Source organism: Lupinus angustifolius, chromosome LG09 (assembly GCF_001865875.1).
Source record: "Lupinus angustifolius cultivar Tanjil chromosome LG09, LupAngTanjil_v1.0, whole genome shotgun sequence".
NCBI lineage: Eukaryota > Viridiplantae > Streptophyta > Magnoliopsida > Fabales > Fabaceae > Lupinus > Lupinus angustifolius.
Genome location: NC_032017.1, coordinates 1,749,203 through 1,774,113, shown reverse-complemented (window position 1 = coordinate 1,774,113; position 24,911 = coordinate 1,749,203). Strand labels below are relative to the sequence as shown.

Below are 24,911 nucleotides of genomic sequence, written 5' to 3'. Positions count from 1 at the left end.
TTGGCTAACCACACTGTGCAATACAAAAAGAGCATTGATATATCCTCCTACTAAATCCTCCTACTAATCCTCCTACCCACCAAAAAATGACACATGTTACTTATAATTCAATCATTAATAATTAAAGTATCTTATTATGACATATATCATCTTCTTGTGGGTAAGTAGAAAGATATAGTAGGAGAATATATCATTTTCTATAGAAAAAGGTTGTCTGTAAATTTCGTTACAGTCATAATAGGTAAACATTATGTGACAGTTTTGTCGAAAGTCACGGCATTTGTTTCAACATATGAGAAGCATTCAGTCCGTCCGTGACCATGGAAGCCTGTACTATTGCTGTACCGTCTTTATGGCGTACTTCATTTCTATTTTTTATTTGCCCCTTTTGAGGTAGATACAGTTCAATATTTCAGTCAATGCAAGCAAAAAAAAATAGCATTCCTAATTCTTTCATTCCTGATTTGCTTAAAATATAATAATGTCACATTTCGTAGTATTTCAATGAAGTATAAAAACAAATATTATATATTAGACTCAAATTTCATATAATAATAATATGTACTCATTAGAAACACTATGTGTTCGGGCTCATGAGTGTGGTGGAGCTTAAATTGCAATATCTAATAATATATGTCGTTATGTGATCAGGTGGAGTTAGGCACAAATGACTAAATCTTGTTAACAATTTTTTTGTCTCATTCTTTTATATTTGTTCTCTCTCCTTTTATTTGATTACTTGTGTCAATATAGTGCAACAATTGCTTCAGCTACACCAACAAATTGTATCAGAATCAATTGGTAGAAGTCCAATGAAAATCATATCCAAGGATTGCAGAAAGTAGGGTAAAGGACTTGTAGGCTGGACAAGGTCTTTCAAATACAACACCCAATGATAAACCATATGAGTGTAAGGATAAGAAAATATTTAGAGATCATGGTGGTGACCATGGTTGTGTTGGATCTAGAATTCCCGAAATTCATGTATTGGATTATGACCCAGGTTGAGTAGTAGGCTTAGAGACATGTGTTGATATTATCTCTCTAAATATTGGAAAGGATGATCTCATTTGAAATGAGAAGTTGTGTATCCTTGTGGCATTTCAGTGGCATCATAGAAAAGGATGTTAATTGCTAGTAAATCCAAAAGAGCATCCAAATATTGACTAACTTTGATGTCGTGTGTAACACATACATTAGCTTGGATACACTCTATAACACGAGCGTTAGTAGAGATGCAATGTGTAACACAGGAATTGTCTTAGATTCAAGAATGTGGGACATGCATTGGTTGAAATTGATGCAAAGTATGTGAAGTGCTATACTCATTAAGGTTTAATATGATTTTCTTTGAGTTATGATTGTCAATATAGATAACAGTGGTGGTAGTTGTTGAGACGTTCCAAGGAAGCTTCATGATTCACCTCGGTTGAATATTGAATAGTGCGATTGTTAATGAAATCTAGTGTAAAGGTTCTATATTATTGCAAGACTTCCTAACAATGGATTTAGAGGTGTGTGCTCCATTGGACGATGGTATGGGATTGGAGAAACTACGCTACAAGTCTAAGGTCAAAAAAATTAGGTGAAGATTGGATAGACATATAAAATAGATGGGTAGCAAGGTTGGTGTCTCTAACCAAGCATAGAATTTGTTCCACACATTTCAACAAACATATAAGAAACAAAAAGATAGTCTATTGATTCAACATTCTAAGAGCAGAAGATGCGTACCATCTTCACTTATGATTGGATGCCCAACCTCTTCCAAAGTTCACTTTTTGTTGCTACCTTTCCGTAAGGACTTTCCACACAACGCAAAAATCCTTGAAGAATTACAATTTAACCACACCCTTTTGAGCAAAATCCCCATCTCGCTTTGGCTTACATTCAACTAATGAGATGCTTTAACTTCATAAACCTCTCATTATGCTAGATTCCAGTTCTACCTGTCTCTTGTGCCCATAATACAGGAAAATGGTTGAATCATACTATACAGTTCCAATAAGGGTGACAGAGATCGGGAGGTTTTGAATCGAAAATTTGTTGCAATGATTCAGAAGTATATTGATAGAAGTTTATTTGAACATGTGTCTACATACACAAATGCTTATGAGTTGTGGTCGGAACTTGAATCTATGATTCAAAAGAAAACTCCTAGAAATAAAGCATCTCTTGTCAGAAGGCTAGTGAAACTCGACTACAAAGATGGTCAGAGCATGATAGAGCACTTGAATTCATTCAAGGGTCTTGTCAATCAATTGACAAAGATAGATACGAAGATAGATGATGAGTTGCAAGCACTTCTGCTACTGAGTTGGTTACCTGAAAGCTGTGATACATTGGTGGTCACGCTCAGCAACTCAGTCCCTGATGGGAATGTCTCAATGGACAATACAGTCTATTGAATGAAGAATCTAGAAAGAAAGAATGGAGTACATCTTTCCACTCTGAAGCAAATATTATGGAGAAACGTGGAAGAAGTGAAACTCATGGGATGAATGAATCTCGTGGAAGAAGCAAAAGCAAATTCATAGGCCGCCCTCAATCTCACATGAGGTCAATAACATGTTATTATTGTAGTAAAGAAGGACATAAAATATCTGAATGCAAGTCCTTAAAGAGAGACCAGAAAGCTGGAAATGTCCATGAAGATTTAGTTGATCCAAGGAAAAATTGTCATAAGTCTACCACAACTGTCACCACATATGATGATGTTCTCCTCATTGGCGAAGACAATTATCTAAATGTTGCATATGGTGATTGTGCTTGGATCGTTGATTCCAGTGCTTCTTTTCATGTAAGTCCACATGAAGGTTTCTTCTCAAACTACAAGAAAGGTGATTATGTTACTGTGAAAATGGGAAACCATGTTACTAGCAAAATTGCAGGAATTGGTGATATTGTGTTGCTAACAGACACAAGAGGAAAGCTTATACTGAAGGAGGTGAGACATGTCCCAGATATGCGTCTCAACCTTATCTCAATAGGTAAGTTGGATGATGCTGGTTTTGTAAGTCACTTTGATGTTGGAAAGTGGAAACTAGCAAAAGGCAACCTCGTTATTGCTAGAGGCTCAAATGAAGGATCTTTGTACATTATGCAATGAGGAATTTGTTCTAGAGAAGCAAATGTTGCTACTGACTCCAAAGATCTTTGGCCTAGGCGATTGGCGCACATGAGTGAGAAGGCACTTCAGATTCTCGCCAAAGACCACCTTCCAAGTATAAAAGGTCAAATTTTAGATTCATGTACTGATTGTCTTTATGGTAAACAACATAGAGTCAATTTTCAGAGAACAGGCAATCCCTCACGGAGAGATGAAATACTTGAATTGGTGCATTCAGATGTTTGTGCACCATCTGAAAGATCTCTTGGAGGATCCTACTACTTTGTCACATTCATAGACAATCACTCGAGAAGAGTATGGGTGTACTTGTTAAAAAGCAATACTATCAGCATTCAAAGAGTTACATGCACCAGTAAAATGTGAGACTGGGAAGAAGTTGAAGTGTCTGAAAGAAGACAATGGTGGAGAGTATCGTGGTCCATTTGAAGCCTATTGCAAGGCTTTTGGTATTAGACTGGAGAAGACACCACCAAAGACTCCTCAGTTGAATGGAGTAGCTGAGAGGATGAACCACACAAATGAAGAGAATATCATATGCATGTTGCAAGATGTCAATCTCCCAAAGTCTTTCTAGGGTAAAGTAGTGAACACTACAGTGGATCTCATAAATCGAACACCTTCAAGACCATTGAACGAAGAAATTCCTGAAGAATTGGTTCTATTCCTTTTGTGTATCTGGGAATTCCGGTGGGGGCTAATCCAGCAAACTATTCTTCTTGGCAGAATGTGATTGAAAATGTTTTCAATATATTGGCAACTTGGAAGTGTAAGCATATTTCATTCGGTGGTAGAGTGATTCTCATTAATTCGGTTCTCGTGAATATGCCTCTTTATATGTTATCGCTTTTTAAGGCTCCAAAGAAGGTCATATCGAAGTTGACCTCTCTTCAGAGAAACTTTCTTTGGAGTAATAAAAGAGGAGTTAGAGGCATTCCTTGGGTTGCATGGTCGGACGTGTGTAAGCCTAAAAAGCTTGGAGGTTTGGGTATTAAGGATATTTCTCGTTTCAATGATGCTCTGTTGGGAAAATGGAAATGGAGAAGACTGGTGGACTCTCATGCTATATGGGTTAAAGTGATTGATTCTAAGTATGACACTAATGGGGTCTTTAACTCTAGTCCGTCGGCTTCAAGATGGTGGAGAGATTTGGTTAAAATTGGTTCTCCCGATGATGGATCTGACTGGATGGAAGCCAACCTTTGGAAGGAAATTGGTGATGGGTTTCATACTTGTTTTTTGAAGGATATTTGGTTTGGGCATCGAACTCTTAAGGATACCTTTCCGAGACTTTTTCTGCTTGCTTTAGATAAGCACGCTTTGGTAGCTGATTGTGGGGTTTGGACCAATGGAGAGTGGACTTGGAAGATTCATTGGAGGAGTAATTATTTGCGTGGGAGGAAGATGTAGCAAGAAGCCTTTATCGTCTAATCCAGAACCACCCTTGCAAACGTGATGTTGGTGATAGATGGAGATGGAACCTTGATAAGTCAGAATGCTACATGGTGAAATCAGCTTACTTGGCTCATTTGAATGCTAGTATGATGGAGCCAGGTAATGTTCTTAATTTATGTTGGATAAATTGTGCACCTTCAAAAGTGTGTTGTTTAATGTGGAAAGTTATCAGAGGTAGGGTAGCAACAAAAGTGGAGCTTCATAAGAGAAATATTATGGGGGTGAATGATTTGAAGTGCGATCTGTGTTTGTTGCATGATGAACATTTAGAGCATCTTTTCCTTTCTTGCCCTTTTGTCTCTAATGTGTGGAAATGGTTCTATTCTTGGCTTCAAATTCATATTACTTTGTCGGATTCGATTGTGGAATCGCTTAAGACTCATGATTCCCTTTGTAAGATTAGTAAAAGGAAATCGATGTGGAGAATGTTGTGGTTTGCTGTTATTTGGTCAATTTGAAAGTTAAGAAATTGTATTATTTTTAGGGGGGACAAAGTTAGTTTTACTCAGATTATGGATTCAATTCAAATTAGATCTTGGTTGTAGATTTCAAAAAATATAGAATCTAAGTTGTACACTTTTGCCCAATGATGTATTGACCCTTATACTTGTATTGATCTTCTTTGTAAGTTGTAATTGGGTCGGCACTCCTTATACCCATTTCTAATATATTTGCTTATCAAAAAAAATAGGTGTGTCCCATATATGAATAGGTTTCCTGTGCAAATCCCTTCAGCAGATATGTTTATCTAGCATCAATATTTTCCTTTAACCATTTTGTAGAAAATATATCATAAAAAAGGCAAGTGAAAGGGAAAAGACAATAGAAGAAACAAAAATACTGTACCCATAGCTGTCCACCTCATCCAAGACAACATGTCACAATCAGAAGAAAAAACTTTTTCTCAACAAAATTGAAAAGCTGGACGATCATTTTTTGACCAATAAACAGTAAAAAACTACTCCATTACACATTTACCAAGGAAAATCGATCATCTTGTAATCATAAACACATAATAGTAATCTTAGACACATAATAGTAATCATTTTAATATAAAAGTGACTGATCTTTTTGGTTGTCGTACCCTTTGTCCTTTTCAACAAGATTCACTCGCTGAGAAAGTTCCCTCCATCTCCAAAAGATTGATCTGATGGTGCAGTATTTTGCTGTTGCTGTTGTTGCTCTCTATGTGAAACTCCTCCACTCATGCTTCTTACTATTTGACCAACTCCAAGAAAGTCTCTAGTACTGAGTTTATCAGAGCCTCCAATGCTCACTGAATGCAGTTTTGGCTCTCTATTTATGCTATTGTTATCATATGCTTCAAACCCAGTACTAAACCTAGCTGCAGAAGAAGATGAAGAACCATTTTCCAATATGGGAGAGTTTCCACTAACAACAAAAGAGTTCATCAACTCTTGCAGGTTGTTGTTGTTTCCGCTGAAAATGGTGTCAAAGTTTGCAGAAGAAAGTGGCCTCTGATCACTGTTGGAGGTAGTGCTTCTGAAACTTCTGAGAATAGAGGAGGCAGTATTATTGTTGTTACTTGAACTTGCACCCATTTGAGCAGCTTTTTGCAGCAATGCAGTTGCGGACATGTGAGAAATGGAGCCACTGCTATGTTGTACAGATGAGCTGAATAGAGAAGGAGCATTGGTAGTGGTGCTTGTTTGATTATGATCACTCATTATGGAGAAGAAATTAGACCCTTGATCATTGTTGATATGTTCAGATAAGTTGTTTTTGCTATTGATGTTGCAGAACGGATTGTTGTTGTGATTGTTGTTAAGATCAGCCAATTGTAATAGTCCCTGAAATAATGCTTTGTTTTGATAGTTTTGGTTTTGGTTTGGTTCATCTGGCATGAAGAATGGAGAAGAGTGCATGGTTTCTAAAGGTTTAAAGGTTGATGAGCCAAGTGATTGTTGGAGAATGTGGTCAAATTGACCGGCTGTCGTGGGACGTAGGCACAATTGGTCACCTGATTGGTGGTTATTCTGGTCATTGATGGAACCTACTTGAGATATAGCTAAGGTCATGCTGCTATTTCCGTACAATTGGCTTCCAATGGCACTGTTCAGGTTTGGTTGTTGTCTTGCACTTTCATGAGCTAATGCATCACAGAAGGCCCTGTGGGTGATGAAACTGTCTCGTCTGCAGTGTTATAACACACACCAAAGAATTGTTTTAGATATAACATGTATAACTATCTTAGATATGAGCATTTTGAATTGGAAAATATTAGCATTTGCAAGCATACTTTTGGTAATAAATTTCTCATATGTTTCATTTATTTTTTTGTTTTTCCTTTAATCTATACACACAATAAGAAAAAGAATCAAGAAAAAAACATATAAATCATGGTGCATAATAATGGTTGTCATATCTTCCGCCGATCAAAAGAAATTTATTATCGAACAGGGAAATGGTGCATAAATGATATAGAAATAAGAGAAAATAATGTATATACAAATAATATAAAAGATACTTTATACATATCATATGTTAATTATTATTAATCATTATTTAAAAGTAACAGAGATAAATACTTCAGTATAAAAAACTAAATAAATGTGTATTTGTGTATAGGCTTTGGACTCTAAAAATTAAATTTGCAAATATTAATTTAGTTAGTTTTAGTAATTTGAAAATATTACCAATAAAACACGTTACATTGTGAATTGGTTATGTTTAATTAATTTATTATATCGGTTGGTTGTTGCAGTTTCTTTAGAAAAATCATAATTACATAATTTACTAACATTATTTAGTAGAGGAACATTTCAATAGTTACTAATTAGAGAGAATTGGGAAACTATTATCTTTTTCTATTAGTATAATTTTAATACTACAGGTATATAAATTCCGTAAAAAAATACCATATATACATATAATATTATTAGAGAAAAAATGTATGCATTGACATTATATGAATATGAATTTTATATATGGTTATTGAATCCATCATTCATATTTTATCATCATCAACTCTTCGAAAAAAAGTAATACAATTAAATAATAAATAATATACTAATTATATATAAATCATTACACTTAATCATGTCATACACCCCACAAAAAATGTTTCTTATGGAAACAGTGATTATTATAGCTGTTCACATATCCCATAAGTATATAGATTCGTAGAAGCAGGGTTAAGCACAATGAAAACGTTTAAAATGAAGACCTTAGCACCCAAAAAAGAGTTTATATCATAATGAGCCAAATGACAAATATTTGCGTGGATTCGTGAAAAAACTGGATAAATAATAAGACCACTGTGAATAACACTAGGAAGAAGATAACTAAAATTCTGAAAAAAGATGACATAATAAGATAAATGATTTAACCAAAACTTACAAGAAGATCAATCAATTCAACATAGAAGTGACATTGCTTACTAAAAAAATAATAAATAAAATAGGAAGTGTCATTTCAAGTACTGGGTGCTCAATAAATCAAACTGATCGAAAAACATATTTGCTACATTGATTAATCAATTAATTTAGAAGTGCCAAGGACCGGGACTGTGGGAGTATTTATTTAACGTTGTGGAAATGATAAATGAAGTATATTATTGAGGCATTGTGCTTAACTTGAATGAAAAATTCCCTTAGATTTGTTAGATTTTTTTATTTTATTTTCTTTTTGAGTTTATATTATTCCTAAGAGACCAATTAAAGTTGTCAGAACTATCTATCTGTGGGTGTGTAATCTAGCACACTCATTAGACATCAGCTTCAATTCTAAACATAAAATGACAACCAGCTCTGACAAATTTTAATTCAAATAATGTTGAAGAAAAAGAACAAAAAATGTACATATAGATGAAGTAGAGGAAAAATAAATAAATTTATTATTTTCTGTGTTTTAAATTACAGTTACATAATAATTTATATGGTCATAATTGATGTCATAAAATTATTGTGGCAACTATCACTCACAACATTATTATCACAATTATACTTGTAGAGTGTATTATTTATAAATAGATAGATATAATAACAATGAATAACATTTATTATCATCTAAAATATTAGTTCACCTAATAATATTATGATGAAAATGAGAACATGGAAGAGTATAGTACAAAACACATATAGCCAACCTAGAAAAAACAAACCTAGTAACAACACCACACTACACAACACTGTACCCTCTCCCTTCTGAACGGTATACCAACTCGTGAATACAAAAACAAAAATGTTTGTTACACACTCAGAATGATATTTCATTGGGAAATTGTTTGTAATTATGAATGTATTTTACTGTTCTCCTATCATACATTAGAGAAAAAGGTAGAAACAAATGTATAAAATGTTAAATATGATGCTTAAGACTTGATTATTGTTTTAAATTGCGGTTGCGGTCACTGTGATTGTGGTCATTGCGATCGTAGTGGTGTGGATTGCAGTCATTATAGTGTAAATTATTTTGTGATTATCGTAAAATTCGATAGATTACTAGGCAAAAAATGGTGTTTCTGAGGTAAAATGTGAAAGGTGGATTTTATTTTTCACTTTTGTTGGAGAAAGGAAAGGGTCCTGTTCCTCCGTGTGTGTTTTCTGATTTGCAGAGATTATTCACGTGAGGGATGTTTCCTTCTATTTCACATATAAGAGTAAAACGACAAAGGAAACCATACAAGAGAAATGGAAAGATAGGAGAGAATCTTAATCAATTGGTAACAAAACCAAACTCAAATGGAAAGAGAAAGCATCTAAGGCACTTTTCTCCCTCTTGCTACCTGAAAAATAAAACAAACCCTAAACTAAACCAAGCTAACCTAAACTTCACAAGTTGCCCATTAATTGCCAACATGTTTTCTTCAAATGCAATAAGCGTAAATTGTAACTATAATTGTGTGTTGTGAAGATTTCTATAACGATAATATTGTGACCACAATTATGCTTGCAGATCGATTGCAATTTAAAATCCTGACTGATTTGATGAAATGGATTAAAATAACAATCTCGATAAAATTGAATTTCATCAAGAAAATGAAAATGTTTTATAAAATAACAATCAATTGTGATAATGGCAAATACTAATTAATTGGTTATGATTGTTACCTGGAGAAGAGAGTGCCACAGTCACATCTATATTCTCTTGTGCCACAAGTCTTAGAATGAGCTTTCCAATCTGATTGAACAGCATATTTCTTAGAGCATTTCTCACACTTCCATTTCTTCTCACCATGCTTACGAGAGTAATGTTTCTTAATCCCAGTGAGATCTCCAAGAGCCCTTGAAGGGTCATGGTGAACACATGTGGGTTCAGGACACATATAAACCTTTCTCTTTTGCTCTTTTGTACTTTTCTGCTTTAGCTTCCAAGGAAGGTTGTGTCCTCTTCTATGGAGCTGTAAGTTTTGCTCCCTTTGGAACCCTTTGTTGCAAACTTCACATATAAATCTGTTTGTTGCCATCAGGGTCTTTGGAGATATTGCTATTACTTCCGCATCTGGATCTGTTGTTACCATTAGGAAAAAGCCAAACTAACTATTAGAATTTTCATTAGATTAAACAAATATTTAAATAGGAATTTAATTGTTGAAGGTTCGAGACAAAGGTTTCCAATTCCTGGACATACCCATTTAATTTCAATCCATTTTACAGTTTTATGTTTGAAAATTAGGGTTCCCCAGCTTGGGAATTGTATCAATGGAAAAAATAAATAATGGGGTGGCCTAAAATCAATATTGTTTTAAAAAGGAGAGAAAATTAGCATCATGGATAGAAATGATTTAGATTATATCTTTGTGTTAAAATTTTAAGATACTTGCATGGTGTTCCATGTTGGTTTCTTCTTTTCTTCTGTGGTGGTGCAGCTGGAGTTGTTGATGATGATGGTGTTGAGGATTGTTGTTGGTTCATCTGATTCTGATCCACTTCTCTGATTCCAAGAAGTGATGCTGCTGAAGAAGATGCAGCCATATATCTTATTGCATAGCCTCTATACTATAGATAATATTTTTTACCCTCTTAATTCAATCTTACAACTGAATCATATTTCTGAAATAAAACCAAGTACACTTTGAGTCTTTCAATTTCTACCCCCAATCTCAGAAATCAAAAGAAAAGTATGTATTCAAATTGAATGCTTAGGAAGCTGAAGAGGAAGAAGAAGAAGAAAAAAAGTGAATGAACCCCCCATGGCAACTTAGACATGATTTCTTTCCCAAGCTGACTTGTAATAAATGAGAAATTTGAGTTTGAGGTACTCTAATGTTTTTCACTACTTTGGTGTCATGCATATACACAAACACATATACAGTCAAACCATATATACTTCTTTCTTTATCCTTTTTTCTCTCTATTTTTTCCCTCTTTCTTGAAAATGAATGAGAGAGGCAAATTCTTAGTTTTATATTTATATTAAAGGTTAAAGTATGATGTTATTATATTTAAAGGATAAAAGTGTTATATCAGTTTATTTTTTCGTACTGTTTTTTATGTAATATTGTTTCTCCGATATTGGATAAGATCATAAATCAGCCTCTATTATTTTCTTGACAGTTTTTTCTGGATTTTTCTCATGGTTTTCTGCAGTAATAAATGAAAATTTACATTATGAAAATTAAATAAGAGAGTGGGTGAAGGGCTAAGGGTCTGTGGACCCAATCCCTAGTCACATAACGACATAACAGCTACACTACTCTCTCTTATTTCGTTTATTATGGGACACTTCTAGACAAACTTTCCCTCATCAACTTGCCCTACCAACTTCACAGATAATTCAAAATACAAAGTAAAGGTGGTGAAACTAAAATTATGAATCCCAAAACTACAATAAAATAAGCATTGGTTAAAAAGAACAATTAAAAGAGAGCGACCGACGTATAGCTTAATTGAGTTTGAACCTTAGTTAAATATTTGGCACTATGAGCTTTATTGTCTTTCAAGTAGGATTGTCTTCATAAAGGATACTTAAAATAAAAATGGGTAAAAAGACTAGTATGCAAAGAATGTGTAAATATACATACTTAATTCGAAAGTAGTAATTTTATTAGTGTGATAACACTCGCTTTCTAACAAATAGAACAATTAAAATTAAACAAAAGGAAGTAAATAAAATAATAATTGAATAAACAATAGGGGGGGAGGGGGGTCTTTTATGTATATATTATTGAATATACATTAGGTTTATGTGGTGGCTAACTCCAAATGTTATAAATACCATATCAATGAGAGAAATAGTTGGGATAAGGAAATAATGGTTCAACTTAATATTAATAAGTTGTTGGTCAAATGGTGTAAAGTTTTGTTAGATATTATTAGGATGACAAATAATCAAAAGTTTAATTCATGAGGACAACACTTGTTAGAAGTGATAGTCACATATTCCGAAAAAGTTTTCATTACAAAAAAAATGAGGAAATACTTTGATAATAAAAAAACTAGTAATAAATTATTTAATTTGCATGATGAGTAAACCGAAGATGGTTTTATATATATTTTGTAACATGGTTTTATTCCAACGGAATGTACAATAGTAATTTAAAAAATCTAGTGACCATTGAACTCATTACCATCTATATCATGTCAAGTATTGACTCTCTTATTATAATCATTGGTTCAAATTGTATACCATATTATGTGATGTGGTCTAATATTATGATTGCAGTGACTATAGTATCATACTGTAATTGCAATGTGATATTGAATTACAATAATGCAGCCGTTTAGGTTACAACACAACCATATCAGTTCGCAATTGGGTCACATCCGACCGCATTGAATTCACAAATATTTTGAATTAAAAAATAATTCACACATCAACGACTGCAATCCTCATCGCAATGGTCGCGATCCCCTTAGCTATTGTTATCCTAGAGCTTGTAATCCTTTCATTTAATAATATCTTGATAGTTACTCAAGAGGATATAAGCATAGTTAGCTGAACCCCTTAACAAATTCTAGTCTTCTTTTTCTCTTATATTTATATTTTGTCTTTTATTTAATTATTTGTGGCCAAATTGTACAATGATCGTTTCTGTTGCACTAACAATTAGTATGAGACTCAATTGATAGATGACTCTTAGTTGAGGCACCATATTATGCTAATAAAGAGTGAAAGACGTGTTGGCTAGACAAGGTTTATCAAAGATATTGTGCGAGGATAAACTAGATGAGTTGAAAGAAAAGTAAACATGACGAAACCATGATTGGGACCACAACTATGTTGGATCCACAACCCAAATCTATGTATTGGATTTGTGATCAACATGGAGATAGAAACTTAGGTGTTGAGTGAGGCTTTAAGACAGGTGCTAGAAATATATCTGGTTATTGGAGATGATGATCTCATTTGAAATGAAAAATGAAATATCCTTATGCATGTCTATGGTGTCATGGTGAAGAATGTTAATTGCTAGCAAATAGGGATGGCGCTGGGTACCCGGACTCGTATGTACCTGCAGAAAATATTTGCAATGAGTCGGACCTGGATTTGTATTTTTGGACTTGTAGGTAATTGAGACCCAAGATTTGACACCCGTTGTTGGATGGATATGAGTCTGAGTAATGAGATACTTAGACGTATGGGTATCTGGATCTACTATTCATTCCTAAATTTATGTATATATAGCAACATAATTGTAATATAATGTTAACTATAATTATAATGTTATATTGTTAATCTATAATTGTACTATCGTATTAATTCATAAATGTTATTGCTAAGTTGTTAAACAATGACATTATATTTTTAAGGAATGTGATGTGATGTTATGTTGTTAATTCATATAGATAATATAATTTTATGTTGATTAAACAATTCTTACAAATCAATTTTACATCATAATGTTGAAGTGATGACTTTGTTTTTTTTATGTTTGTTTGAGTATAACGAGTTGTATTTACTAGTCAATTTAAATTGTGTTTAAAACTTTAAATTATGTTTTATCTTCTTAATTGCATAAATAACATATAAGATTATAGGAAACAAACACACAATTACATAAATTACTCACAATTGTTTTAATATTTTTGAACTTGTGGGTACCTGCAGATCTGCTAGGTACCCAAGGACTCAGGGTAGAAGACACAATGGATATCAGCACGGGTTTGGGGCAGCTCTAGGTCAAAAAATAAAGCAAGTGGATGGGTCATGGTAATGCACTATTTGGACCCATTCAGACTCATTGCCATCTTTCCACAAAAGCACACGGACACTGGTTGACTTTGACAAATAGTGTAATACAAGCATTGGCTTGTGCACAAGGTATAACACAGACAATGGTAGAGATGTAGGGTGTGACACGGATATTGGTTTGAACGCAAAGGTGTGACACAAACATTGGTTGGTATTGACGTAAGATGTAGGTTATAGATATACTCCTTATGATGGAGTATGATAGTTCTTTTGAACTATGACTGTTAGTGTAGAGAATAGTAGTGGTTAAGGCTTTCCAAGGAAGCTCAATGGTTCATTAGGGTTGAGTATTGAAGAGAGCGGTTGTTGGTAAACTTTGGTGTAGATTTTCTATAATATCAAAAGGCTTCCTAACAATAGAGACAAAGGTGGCACGTTCTGTTCGACGACGGTATAGGAAGGTACACTATAAGTTTGGAGAGCTAGACTATTTGTTACTTCATTAAAGATACTTGGAAAGTCTTATACTAAATTTGGAGCATGTATCATGCGAAGAGGTGATAAAGAGTTAATGATTGAACAAGGTGAAGTTGAATATTCGCAAATGTGAAAATTGTTATATCGATTTTTCGAGGAGGTGGATATTCCTCTATTTCAATCGAGAAAAAGATTATGTACCCAAAAAAATCAAGGTAAAGACTATGAGGATGCTTGAGATTGAAATATGTTATTGTATCACATTGCATAGTATTGGAATGACATGAGAAATCAAAGTTATATTTTGGACTTACGTCCTTTGTTATAATATTTTACGGCAATTATAAGCACTAATTAGAAACACCTATGGGTCTTGGACCATAGATATGTTAGACCTTCTAATTTTTATTCTCCAATAATATATTGTTGATGCTCAATGCTTTCGTAAATATAGGTGCAATTGACCAAATTACATTAATAAGTTCTATTCTTCTTCTCTTCTATTTATTTTTTATCCTTTATATAATTGTTTGTGACTAATGTTTTGCAATGATAACTTTCGTTACCCCAACAGTTTTTTCAGTTTTCCTTTTCTGTGTTTTACTTTAAAAAAATTTAAAGGCAAAACGACTTAGTTTTTTTATAAAAAATGCAATAATTGCTTCGTACAGTTATCTGTTTTAAAATTCACACTAATATAATAGTATGACTGATATAATTATTGAATTGTGTTAGTACGAGTTTCCACTCGACTAAAAACCAATATGGTTTTATAACATTGTTAACACCTGAGGGTTGATTGGGCAAGGAGCTGAATGAAACTGTTGCCTGAAATTCAGCAGAAGCAGAGTGTACTGTACTATTACAGTTTAGGTCACTTACATGTAAAATGCATAAAAGGTTTCTGGTCGACTTTAATGTGCTTGGCTGCGTTGGGTTATATGCAATATGTATTGATAGTGAATGAGTTTTTTATATTGTTAATGTATGACTTATTATTAAAATTTACTCATTATTAACTTTTAAATACAAGTGATACAAATGAATGATAAATATAATATATTGATTGTCTATAAATCTTTATACCGAAAATGTGTATATAATAGTCATGATAATATGTATTTAGAGGTAAAATAATATATATTTTTTGTTACAAAGGAAGAAAAGTAAAATATGATATGAATGGGTGTATGTCATATTTCGTATTTTGAAGCAAAAAAAATATAATACATAATGGACTGGTATTTACGGTGAAAATTTGTGAGTGGATAAAGAGATGCACCTTTTAGTTTGAATATTAATAGTTTATTTTTTAATGAGTCAATCTCAACATCATTTTATGTTGTCGGCATATCATATTTTAAAGCAAAATTTATTTAATTACAGTTGAAAGTTTGAGAACATCTTTTACTTTAAAATGATTAATGTTTTAACAAATATGCATGATTGTTAAGAATGTAAAATTTTCACACTCTATATCAATGTATAACCACTTTTCTCTAACTTTAATTGTATAAATAATGAAATGAAGTTTTTTTAATAAAAAAATTATATCAAAGAAAGACAGGTTATAAAAGACCACAACATATTAAAAAAATTGGAAAGTAAATTTTTTAATATTATCTATAAACGTGGGAAAGCTGAGAATCTAATCGAAGTAATGCTGTAATAATGGTATGATATTACCTTTTGTTGTTCACATTTTTTGTGTAATGAAATAAATAATTTTGGAGGGTGTGATTGTCCTTCTTAATAAATATCATTATTAGGAATTGAACTATTGACTTTTTGATCATTTTAAAAATTTAATTAGACTTTGCACCACTAGATCAATATCAGGTTAATAACATAATATTACATTGAGCAAAATGTTTAATCGAATAACCTAACCTCTATTAGGTCTTTAGTGAGCTATCACATATTAAGAACATGATATTATGATTTTGATAATTGAAGTCATTTTTTACGCAATTGCTCACTAAATTAATATAGTATAAAGATTTATATATAATTAATATATCATTCCAATTTATATTACTTATATTTTATAAATGGTGATAAAATAATGTCAGATATATTTTTCTCTAACATTTAACACAACTAAATCGCAGTCAATTATGATGGTAATTTAAAGTCTGGGTGAAGTTACGTGGAAATGGGTAATTTGGTCATTTAAAAAATCGATAGGAACAAATCTCAATCGGAAGGAGCTAATCCAACCACTATGGATAAAGCAGTAACACAGAATTTTGAGAATCAAATTTGATTTGCTATGGTCACAGCTTGTCTCTTTCTCTCAAGATACAGCTGAATTCTGACCGTGTATTCTGTGGAAGATAATTAGTTCAGCTGCATTTCTTTTTCCTGAGCTGAATAAAGTGAAATGTGAGACTTTTGGGAATTATGAAATCTGTGCTGAAAGGGATAGTATTATTATTTGTAAAAGGAAGACCCTTTTTCTTAGTAAACAACACTTAAAATTACAAGGAAATGCCTACTACATATTATGGTATCCAAACTGAAACATACGAAGTAGTTTCTGTCATAGTATACTATTAACTACAAGTATCCTCATTAGTATGAAGAAAACTAAATTAAATAATAAACAATAGGAAATACGAAAAAACACAACCACAATAATTTATTTTCATAATTATAGAATTAGATTCACATCCCATGGCAAACTCATAAATAAATCTTGAAGAAAATAGCATGACCAGAGACCAAAACTAGCAGGAAAATGTTTTAAGGGCACAAAAAATTGATTCTATATAACATAAATGCAAGAGCTAATATCCACAAAAGATACTTAGAGATTGCTTAGTATCGAAGCAAATTGACTTTGGAGCGTACTCAGAAGTCATTATCTTGCAGCTAATATCTCAAAGAGCTGATATTGCCCACCATATAGAACAAGGCAACAACAAAAAGAACTGCTATTAGAGCCCACCACACCCATGGCTGAATTCGTCTCTTCCCACGGTTGCGCAGAGGCAGGGGCACGGATTTTGACTTACTAGTCTGCTTAGGGAATTGAGGTTGTTTCTGCGGCCTTTTTGTTACCTCAACTGGTTTCTCACTCTGATCTATTTCTTCGGTAATTGTGAGAGATTCTGAGGTAGGAGCAGGTTCTTGTTCTGTGTTTTCGGCATTGTCAGTAGTAGCTGCCTTTCTTCTTTCCTTCTTCCTTGCCTTCTTCTCCCTTTCCTGCATCCAAATATATGCATGTTAATATAGTTTAAGAACAAGATATAGAATCTAAATCATATAGTGCAGATGGTTTTATGCAGAAAGCATGTGTACTTTGTTCAGAAACAATTAAGTGAGGGTTGTCTACATAGGTCGTAAAAATAACATTTTATAATCATATATATGCTATTACCTTCTCCTTTTGCTCAGCTTCTTTTTGAGCCTTCAAAATGGCCCTTTGTTGGGCTTTCTCTGCATTACGTTTTTTCCTCTCCATTGCTTCCTTAGCTTTTTCTATCTCCTCTAGCCTCCGCTTTTCCTTTAACTTAGCTGCTTCGTCTTCTTTTCTTGTTTTTTCAGCCTTTAAGATCAGCTCCTCTTCCTCTTTTGTTCTCACAGGTTCTTCAATACTATCTTCAGGCTCATTGGGTTCATCTCCCCAACGTAAAACTGCAACTGATGATTTCTCCGAAGGAGCAGGTTTTGCAGGCTTTATTCCTTTAGTTGTCTGATTTCTTTCGGTTTTTTGTATGACAACCTTCGAAACAGATTCATCCTTTATATCAACAGATTCTATTGATGTTGATTTCGTTTCTTGTTCCAGCGTCAAATGCTTGATCTGAGAATTGTTTTTGGAGACTCTTTCAGTGATCGTGGCATTAAGAATTACTGGTGGCTGCTCACCTGGACCAAGTGCTCGGCCATCCAGGGTTTGAAGTCTCCTCACTGTACTCCTGGTGTTGCACCGAATATAGTCCCTTCTGAACTCATCACTTTTGTTCCACAGCTCCATTATTCTCTCAACCTGAAATGCTTATTGGTAAGTGCTAAATTCATGTTTGTTTGCTTACTAGGGTAGAAGGAAAAAAAATCATCTCTCTACTAGTTCCAAGGGTAAGAGGATCACCTGATCAATACAGAAGCTTTGCAGCTCATCTTTCCTCCCTTCTGCTGCCAGTTCTTGCCCTTTTGTAATAGCACCTTTGTATTCCCAAAAATATTTCTTCTGCAATACCAGTGAACAAAAAATAGGCTCAGTATTTGTTTTCAAGCACAATTATCTGAAAAGTATCTAATTTCCATAACAGTAAGAAATTAAATAAGATCAAATACTCAGGTATCTAGTTTATACTCAGGTATCTAGTTTATACATCATCCAGTAGCAACAACCAAGTTCACAGCCAATACATTTGGTGAACAATAAAAAAGAGAGTTGAGCTGATTATATAGATGTTTATGTGTTGATATAGAGATGATTGTGTAACAACAAAAAAGATAGAAGAGTTGAGCTGATGAAGTAGATGTTTATGTGCCTAGTGCCTACCAATATTAGTTTCGCAACAATATAGTGTAGTGAGTTTCTCTAGATGATATGCTAATCTTGATAACAAGAAAAATTGTTGCCTAAGTGCAGCCTAAGCATTAAATCTAGAAATACACAAGTCATTGGCAGTCACTTTAAAATTGCAGACCATGCAGGAGTATATAATATATTTGCCATTTACTAGCACGAATTTTGTTGTCGTGCCCCCGTTAATGTATTGTTATTATTACTCCATCGTTCTAATGAAAATCATTTGGTTCATTGTAATGAGCAACACATTGCTACTCAGTATGCCCCAAGCTTCTATTACTAATAGAGCAAAATAATTTAAGAGTAAACTTCTTGCTGTTCTTCTGAACATATAGCAAAATAATGCAACAATAAGTTTCATACCAGTTTTTATGTCAAAGAGAAAATTCAAAAAAATAAAATGTTAAAGGAAGAGTATAGTATACCTTCTCATGCAATTGACTTTTCAAAGACCTTAAATTTGTATATGCCTCTTGACGAATGCGATCAGCAAGATTAAACCGACCTTGCAACTCACTCAATTTATCCCATTCATCATCATATTTCTTCTGTGCAGCTTTAGTTGCTGTTTCTGCCTTTTGAAGATTATTTCTAAGCAAGTCCAATTCCTTCTTCAAATGAACTGAGCGCTGAAAATATTGGAACAATGATATCATGTTAAAGACAATAGAAATCCCTATAAATACATACATGTATTTGATATTAATGGAATAACAGTCACAGGATTGCAAGATGCAATCAAGTAGTTAATGACTTAATTCAACAAATATTGTAAGAGCAACCTGACCATGGTACCTTAGTGTGTTCTTCTATATTGTCATTTTGGTCTGTAGATTGTTGTGATTGATCCTGCTTTCCTATTATAGAAGAAAGCTCCCCTCGATTCTGCTTCAATTGCTTGATTTGACGTATCAATTGCTTTTCTTCATTTAGAGGCAGAGTTTCATGCTGGATCATGTGTTCCATGTTTCTTATCTGCCAATAAATCATATATCCAAAGACTTAAAAAAACAGACAGAAGAATCAAGATCATGTAAATACTTCCAAAAGCAAATTGAAAGCATACCTTGTTATCTATATCACCAACAGAAATTGTATTGTTTAATCTGTTCATTGTGGATTTAACTGAATCCAGTTCCTGGCGTTTGGATTTGAACAAGTCCCGAGCAGTTTTCTCTGCTGATTTTGCAGCTCTATAATCTTGACGATACTCATTACAGAGGTCCTGATCATAGCATAACAACATTATTTTTTTTTATCAAACATCAAATATTGGTCTCAGAAATATAGAAAAGTTTTCATCTTTCGCAATCAAAATATTAATGAAGTATGTTGTATGCTCTGATTGCTGACCTTCCTATTGTTGATTTCAGCTCTGATTTTGCCTCTATGTTCTGTCTTTTCATCTACCTGTTTAAGAGCATTATTTATTTGCTCTTGTATATTCTCATCGTCGTCATATCTTGGAAGCCTTATCAAATAGTAGAAAGGCCTTTTCACTACCTCTGAACCCACATTATGTCCATCAAAACTATCAGCAATACTAGATCCTTCTTGTGTGGGTCTTGAGTCTCCCTCTCCACGATTGCCACCTTCAGTAGAGATGTCACCTTGCAGTGAAGGTTCCATTTCACTCTTCACCACATTGTTTTCTGGTTCAGCTTTGATGTCCGCTGCAATGTTTTTTATGTCAGATATATCAGCGGAAGGTTCAGCTTTGCAGTCTAATTCATTGCCATTCAAGTCAGAAACGACGTTAGAATCTATGGTCATATGTGTAGTGTTTATGGCTGAAAATTTTTCTCCAAGAACTGGCTCAAGTATTGTCTCTTCAAAATTCTCTGGCTTGCTACCCACTTGAAGTTCGATGGGAACCTCCTTCTCCTTGGTGCAATCACTCAGCTCTGGCTCTGCCAAACCATTTTGAACTTCTGCACCAACTACACTTCTTTCCACATCAACCTCGGTCACAGACTTAAGCTTTGCCTTCTCTAAGCCATTTTGATGAAATTCATCCTTTACATCTGTAGTAGGAGAGACACCATCAACATCAACAGAAACCACATTTTTCTCAGTACATTCATTTAGACTGGTATCCTCACAATTTCGAATATCTGCTACACTTTCTAACTCCCCATCTTGACTTTTGTTAGTTACAATGTCCTTCTCATTTGAAACATCAGTGCTGTCTATATTTTTGTATTCCAGACTTTTATCGACATTTGTATCAGAGACAGTCTTACTTTTTTCCTGCACAAAAGTCCCACCATCTTTCTCGTCTCCACCTCTAGAATAAAGAGACTCGATCTGTGTCTTCTCTCCTGAACTTGTTCGATCACTGCAGAGTTTCATGCTGGATCATGTGTTCCATGTTTCTTATCTGCCAATAAATCATATATCCAAAGACTTAAAAAAACAGACAGAAGAATCAAGATCATGTAAATACTTCCAAAAGCAAATTGAAAGCATACCTTGTTATCTATATCACCAACAGAAATTGTATTGTTTAATCTGTTCATTGTGGATTTAACTGAATCCAGTTCCTGGCGTTTGGATTTGAACAAGTCCCGAGCAGTTTTCTCTGCTGATTTTGCAGCTCTATAATCTTGACGATACTCATTACAGAGGTCCTGATCATAGCATAACAACATTATTTTTTTTTATCAAACATCAAATATTGGTCTCAGAAATATAGAAAAGTTTTCATCTTTCGCAATCAAAATATTAATGAAGTATGTTGTATGCTCTGATTGCTGACCTTCCTATTGTTGATTTCAGCTCTGATTTTGCCTCTATGTTCTGTCTTTTCATCTACCTGTTTAAGAGCATTATTTATTTGCTCTTGTATATTCTCATCGTCGTCATATCTTGGAAGCCTTATCAAATAGTAGAAAGGCCTTTTCACTACCTCTGAACCCACATTATGTCCATCAAAACTATCAGCAATACTAGATCCTTCTTGTGTGGGTCTTGAGTCTCCCTCTCCACGATTGCCACCTTCAGTAGAGATGTCACCTTGCAGTGAAGGTTCCATTTCACTCTTCACCACATTGTTTTCTGGTTCAGCTTTGATGTCCGCTGCAATGTTTTTTATGTCAGATATATCAGCGGAAGGTTCAGCTTTGCAGTCTAATTCATTGCCATTCAAGTCAGAAACGACGTTAGAATCTATGGTCATATGTGTAGTGTTTATGGCTGAAAATTTTTCTCCAAGAACTGGCTCAAGTATTGTCTCTTCAAAATTCTCTGGCTTGCTACCCACTTGAAGTTCGATGGGAACCTCCTTCTCCTTGGTGCAATCACTCAGCTCTGGCTCTGCCAAACCATTTTGAACTTCTGCACCAACTACACTTCTTTCCACATCAACCTCGGTCACAGACTTAAGCTTTGCCTTCTCTAAGCCATTTTGATGAAATTCATCCTTTACATCTGTAGTAGGAGAGACACCATCAACATCAACAGAAACCACATTTTTCTCAGTACATTCATTTAGACTGGTATCCTCACAATTTCGAATATCTGCTACACTTTCTAACTCCCCATCTTGACTTTTGTTAGTTACAATGTCCTTCTCATTTGAAACATCAGTGCTGTCTATATTTTTGTATTCCAGACTTTTATCGACATTTGTATCAGAGACAGTCTTACTTTTTTCCTGCACAAAAGTCCCACCATCTTTCTCGTCTCCACCTCTAGAATAAAGAGACTCGATCTGTGTCTTCTCTCCTGAACTTGTTCGATCACTGTTGTCAGCACATTCTTCCACATATGTAACAGAGACTCCATCAACTACAACAGGAACATCACTCTCCACACCCATACCATTTTCAAGAGCTACACTTTCAACTTCTCCATGACTTTTATTCTCATGTGCAACTCCCACAAAAACAGTCACAATGTCCTTCTCTCCTAAAACCTCCGCAGCACCAGCTACATCAACTCCATTCACATCATCATGAATCTCATTCTCCACACTGTTTTGAACACTAACTTCAACATTAACATCTGTAATGGTGTCTTTGTTAGAATCACCATGAATCTTATTCTCCACACTGCTGCTATGAATACCAACTTCACCATTAGCATCTGTAATGCAGACTCCATCAGCATCACCATGAATCTCATCCTTCACACCGTTTTGAACATCAACTGGACCATTAGCAACTGTAACGGTGGTGACTCCATCACTGTGAATCACATCCTCCACACCGTTTTTAACATCAACTGGACCATTAGCAACTGTAACAGTGGTGATTCCATCACCGTGAATCTCATCCTCCACACTGTTCTGAGCATCAACTGCACCATTAGAATCTGTAATGGTGGTGCCTCCATTAGCATCACCACCATTAATCTCATTCTCCACAGCCTGCTCATTCAGTCCTCTATCCACCACAACGTCTGTACCAGCTACAGAATTTTCGATCCCATGATCGTTATCATGATTTTTATTCACATCTATAACTCCTTCATCCACAACGACAACCTCAGCAACGTCCATATCACCTGAAACATCTAAATGGGTAACAGATCCCAAATTAGCATTCTCTCCATCAACAGAAACCGTTCCACTACTAATTTCCTTTTCCCGAATTTCTTCTTTCGCTATAACCTTAGATACAGCAGAGGAATCCGTGCCAACACTCTCCTTGTTTATAATTTCAGATACAGTAACCTCCAAAACCGTCACGTGAGATTCAGCATCACCAACCTCCAATCCCTCCGCTCCAGAACCACCGTCACCATTGTCGTCAACAACAGCAACTGGATCCGATGCGGCAGAACCACCGTCAGCAGCAGCAGAAACAGCATCGCTTCCACTGACAGAGTCGAATGTGACGTCAGCATGGATCTTACCACCGACATGAGCACCATTCACCACCGCGTGAGAACCGCCATTATAAACGCCGACGCCGCCTTTGATCTTCTGCCGATCTTCGCCGTGCACATTCACCACCGCATGCTCCGTCATTGCGTTTTCTACAAATCCAAACAATAACATCACAATCAAAATTCAAACGAACCACAGGATCAAATAGCGCAAAAACCGGATCAATAGATAAAAAACAAACAGATCGAATAACAATGCACAGCTAGATCCCAGAATAACAGAATGTTCAATTCCCGATAGCAACACATGTTGGAAGAGACAGTCAAACAACCGGAAAACGGAAAGATAATAGCTCACTCGATAGTACTAAAAAATAACAATTAAAGACAATATTCAGATTTACTTACAGAGAAGTGTAGATCGAAGAAGTCGAAGGGGGAATTGAAAGAGTGATAGAATTGGTAAGTGGCGTTGAAAGAAAGGAAGAGATGCACGAGTGTAGACTATAGAGATAAATAACTTTGAGTCCAAACTCCAATGTGTATGAACTATAACTTAAGGATGATTTTATTTATACAATTTTAATTTATTTTAGATTTTATTATATACTAGTATGTCGATCGGCACTTTGTGCCTGTCGATCCATATTGTTATTGCAATATATAAATTTGAAGAAAAATATTGATTTAAGAAGATAAAAATTATTATATGATTATTAGATATTATTATTGTGTGGAAGTTTTTATTAGTTATTAAGGAGAGAAGCTAAAAATAATAAAAATGGAATATTCAAATTATATCATGCATGGTGATTATCACTTGTTTTGGCTTTATTAATAGTATAGATATTATTTTATTTTGTTGAAGAGATTATACGCTAACAATATAATTTTTTTATATTGAAAGTTTATGAATAATTTATTAATAGTATAAAAACACTATATATATATTGTACAAGCTTTAAGCTCTATGAAAACAAAAAACAAGATAACTCTTTCTAACTCACTCGTTATGAAGAGATGTATGTTATAATTGTTTTTTGGTTTATATGATCCAGCTATTGTCGTTTTGCCTTTTATATTTTGTATTTTTTTAAGATAATAACAGCATATTTTTTTAACAGATAACAATCAATGATATAGGACCAGACAATCTGATCCAGTGATTGAATTAAACCGCAATAATTTGTGAAGTTAACATACGGTACAATTAAAATTAAAAAAGAACAAAAAGATATTATTTCAATATTCTACTTCTTTTAAGTCAAATGCGATAAAATCTTAATTCATTATAATTATGCCTAATTATTAGTTATAAACTATTATCATGATGCAATTGTTATTTCTCTATTTTGTCTTTAATATTTTTAATTTCCAGAAAAA

The 24,911-nt window shown here is 34.1% G+C and overlaps 2 protein-coding genes across 5 annotated transcripts; both read right to left on the bottom strand.

Annotated features, from left to right (window-relative positions):
• On the bottom strand, nt 5,455-10,846 carry LOC109357490 (protein indeterminate-domain 5, chloroplastic-like). Of its 3 annotated transcripts, XM_019601479.1 has the most exons (4): nt 10,368-10,846; nt 9,655-10,051; nt 6,365-6,736; nt 5,455-6,334 (listed from the first exon to the last, which is right to left on the bottom strand). In XM_019601479.1, the coding sequence occupies exons 1-4, from the start codon at nt 10,516-10,518 to the stop codon at nt 5,689-5,691; spliced, it is 1,566 nt and encodes a 521-aa protein (XP_019457024.1). In that variant the 5' UTR covers nt 10,519-10,846; the 3' UTR covers nt 5,455-5,688. The 3 variants fall into 3 exon arrangements, with proteins under 3 accessions (XP_019457024.1, XP_019457023.1, XP_019457025.1); XM_019601478.1 differs by having other exon boundaries at nt 5,455-6,736; XM_019601480.1 differs by having other exon boundaries at nt 5,455-6,736; nt 10,364-10,499.
• LOC109356916 (titin homolog) lies at nt 16,776-24,052 on the bottom strand. Of its 2 annotated transcripts, XM_019600548.1 has the most exons (9): nt 23,937-24,052; nt 22,953-23,678; nt 21,457-22,883; nt 21,170-21,328; nt 19,494-19,673; nt 19,124-19,327; nt 18,252-18,350; nt 17,538-18,149; nt 16,776-17,362 (listed from the first exon to the last, which is right to left on the bottom strand). In XM_019600548.1, the coding sequence occupies exons 2-9, from the start codon at nt 23,668-23,670 to the stop codon at nt 17,030-17,032; spliced, it is 3,732 nt and encodes a 1,243-aa protein (XP_019456093.1). In that variant the 5' UTR covers nt 23,671-23,678; nt 23,937-24,052; the 3' UTR covers nt 16,776-17,029. The 2 variants fall into 2 exon arrangements, with proteins under 2 accessions (XP_019456093.1, XP_019456092.1); XM_019600547.1 differs by having other exon boundaries at nt 21,457-23,678.

Coding starts and splice junctions, on each gene's coding strand:
- LOC109357490 (XM_019601478.1), bottom strand. CDS start 10,518: ATGGCTGCATCTTCTTCAGCAGCATCACTTCTTGGAATCAGAGAAGTG. Junction 10,052..10,367: donor AAACCAACATGGAACACCAT/GCAAGTATCTTA, acceptor TGGTAACAACAG/ATCCAGATGCGGAAGTAATA. Junction 6,737..9,654: donor TGTGGCACTCTCTTCTCCAG/GTAACAATCATA, acceptor ATAACACTGCAG/ACGAGACAGTTTCATCACCC.
- LOC109356916 (XM_019600547.1), bottom strand. CDS start 23,670: ATGACGGAGCATGCGGTGGTGAATGTGCACGGCGAAGATCGGCAGAAG. Junction 19,328..19,493: donor ATATAGAAGAACACACTAAG/GTACCATGGTCA, acceptor CAATATTTTCAG/CGCTCAGTTCATTTGAAGAA. Junction 18,351..19,123: donor AAAGTCAATTGCATGAGAAG/GTATACTATACT, acceptor CTGGTATTGCAG/AAGAAATATTTTTGGGAATA.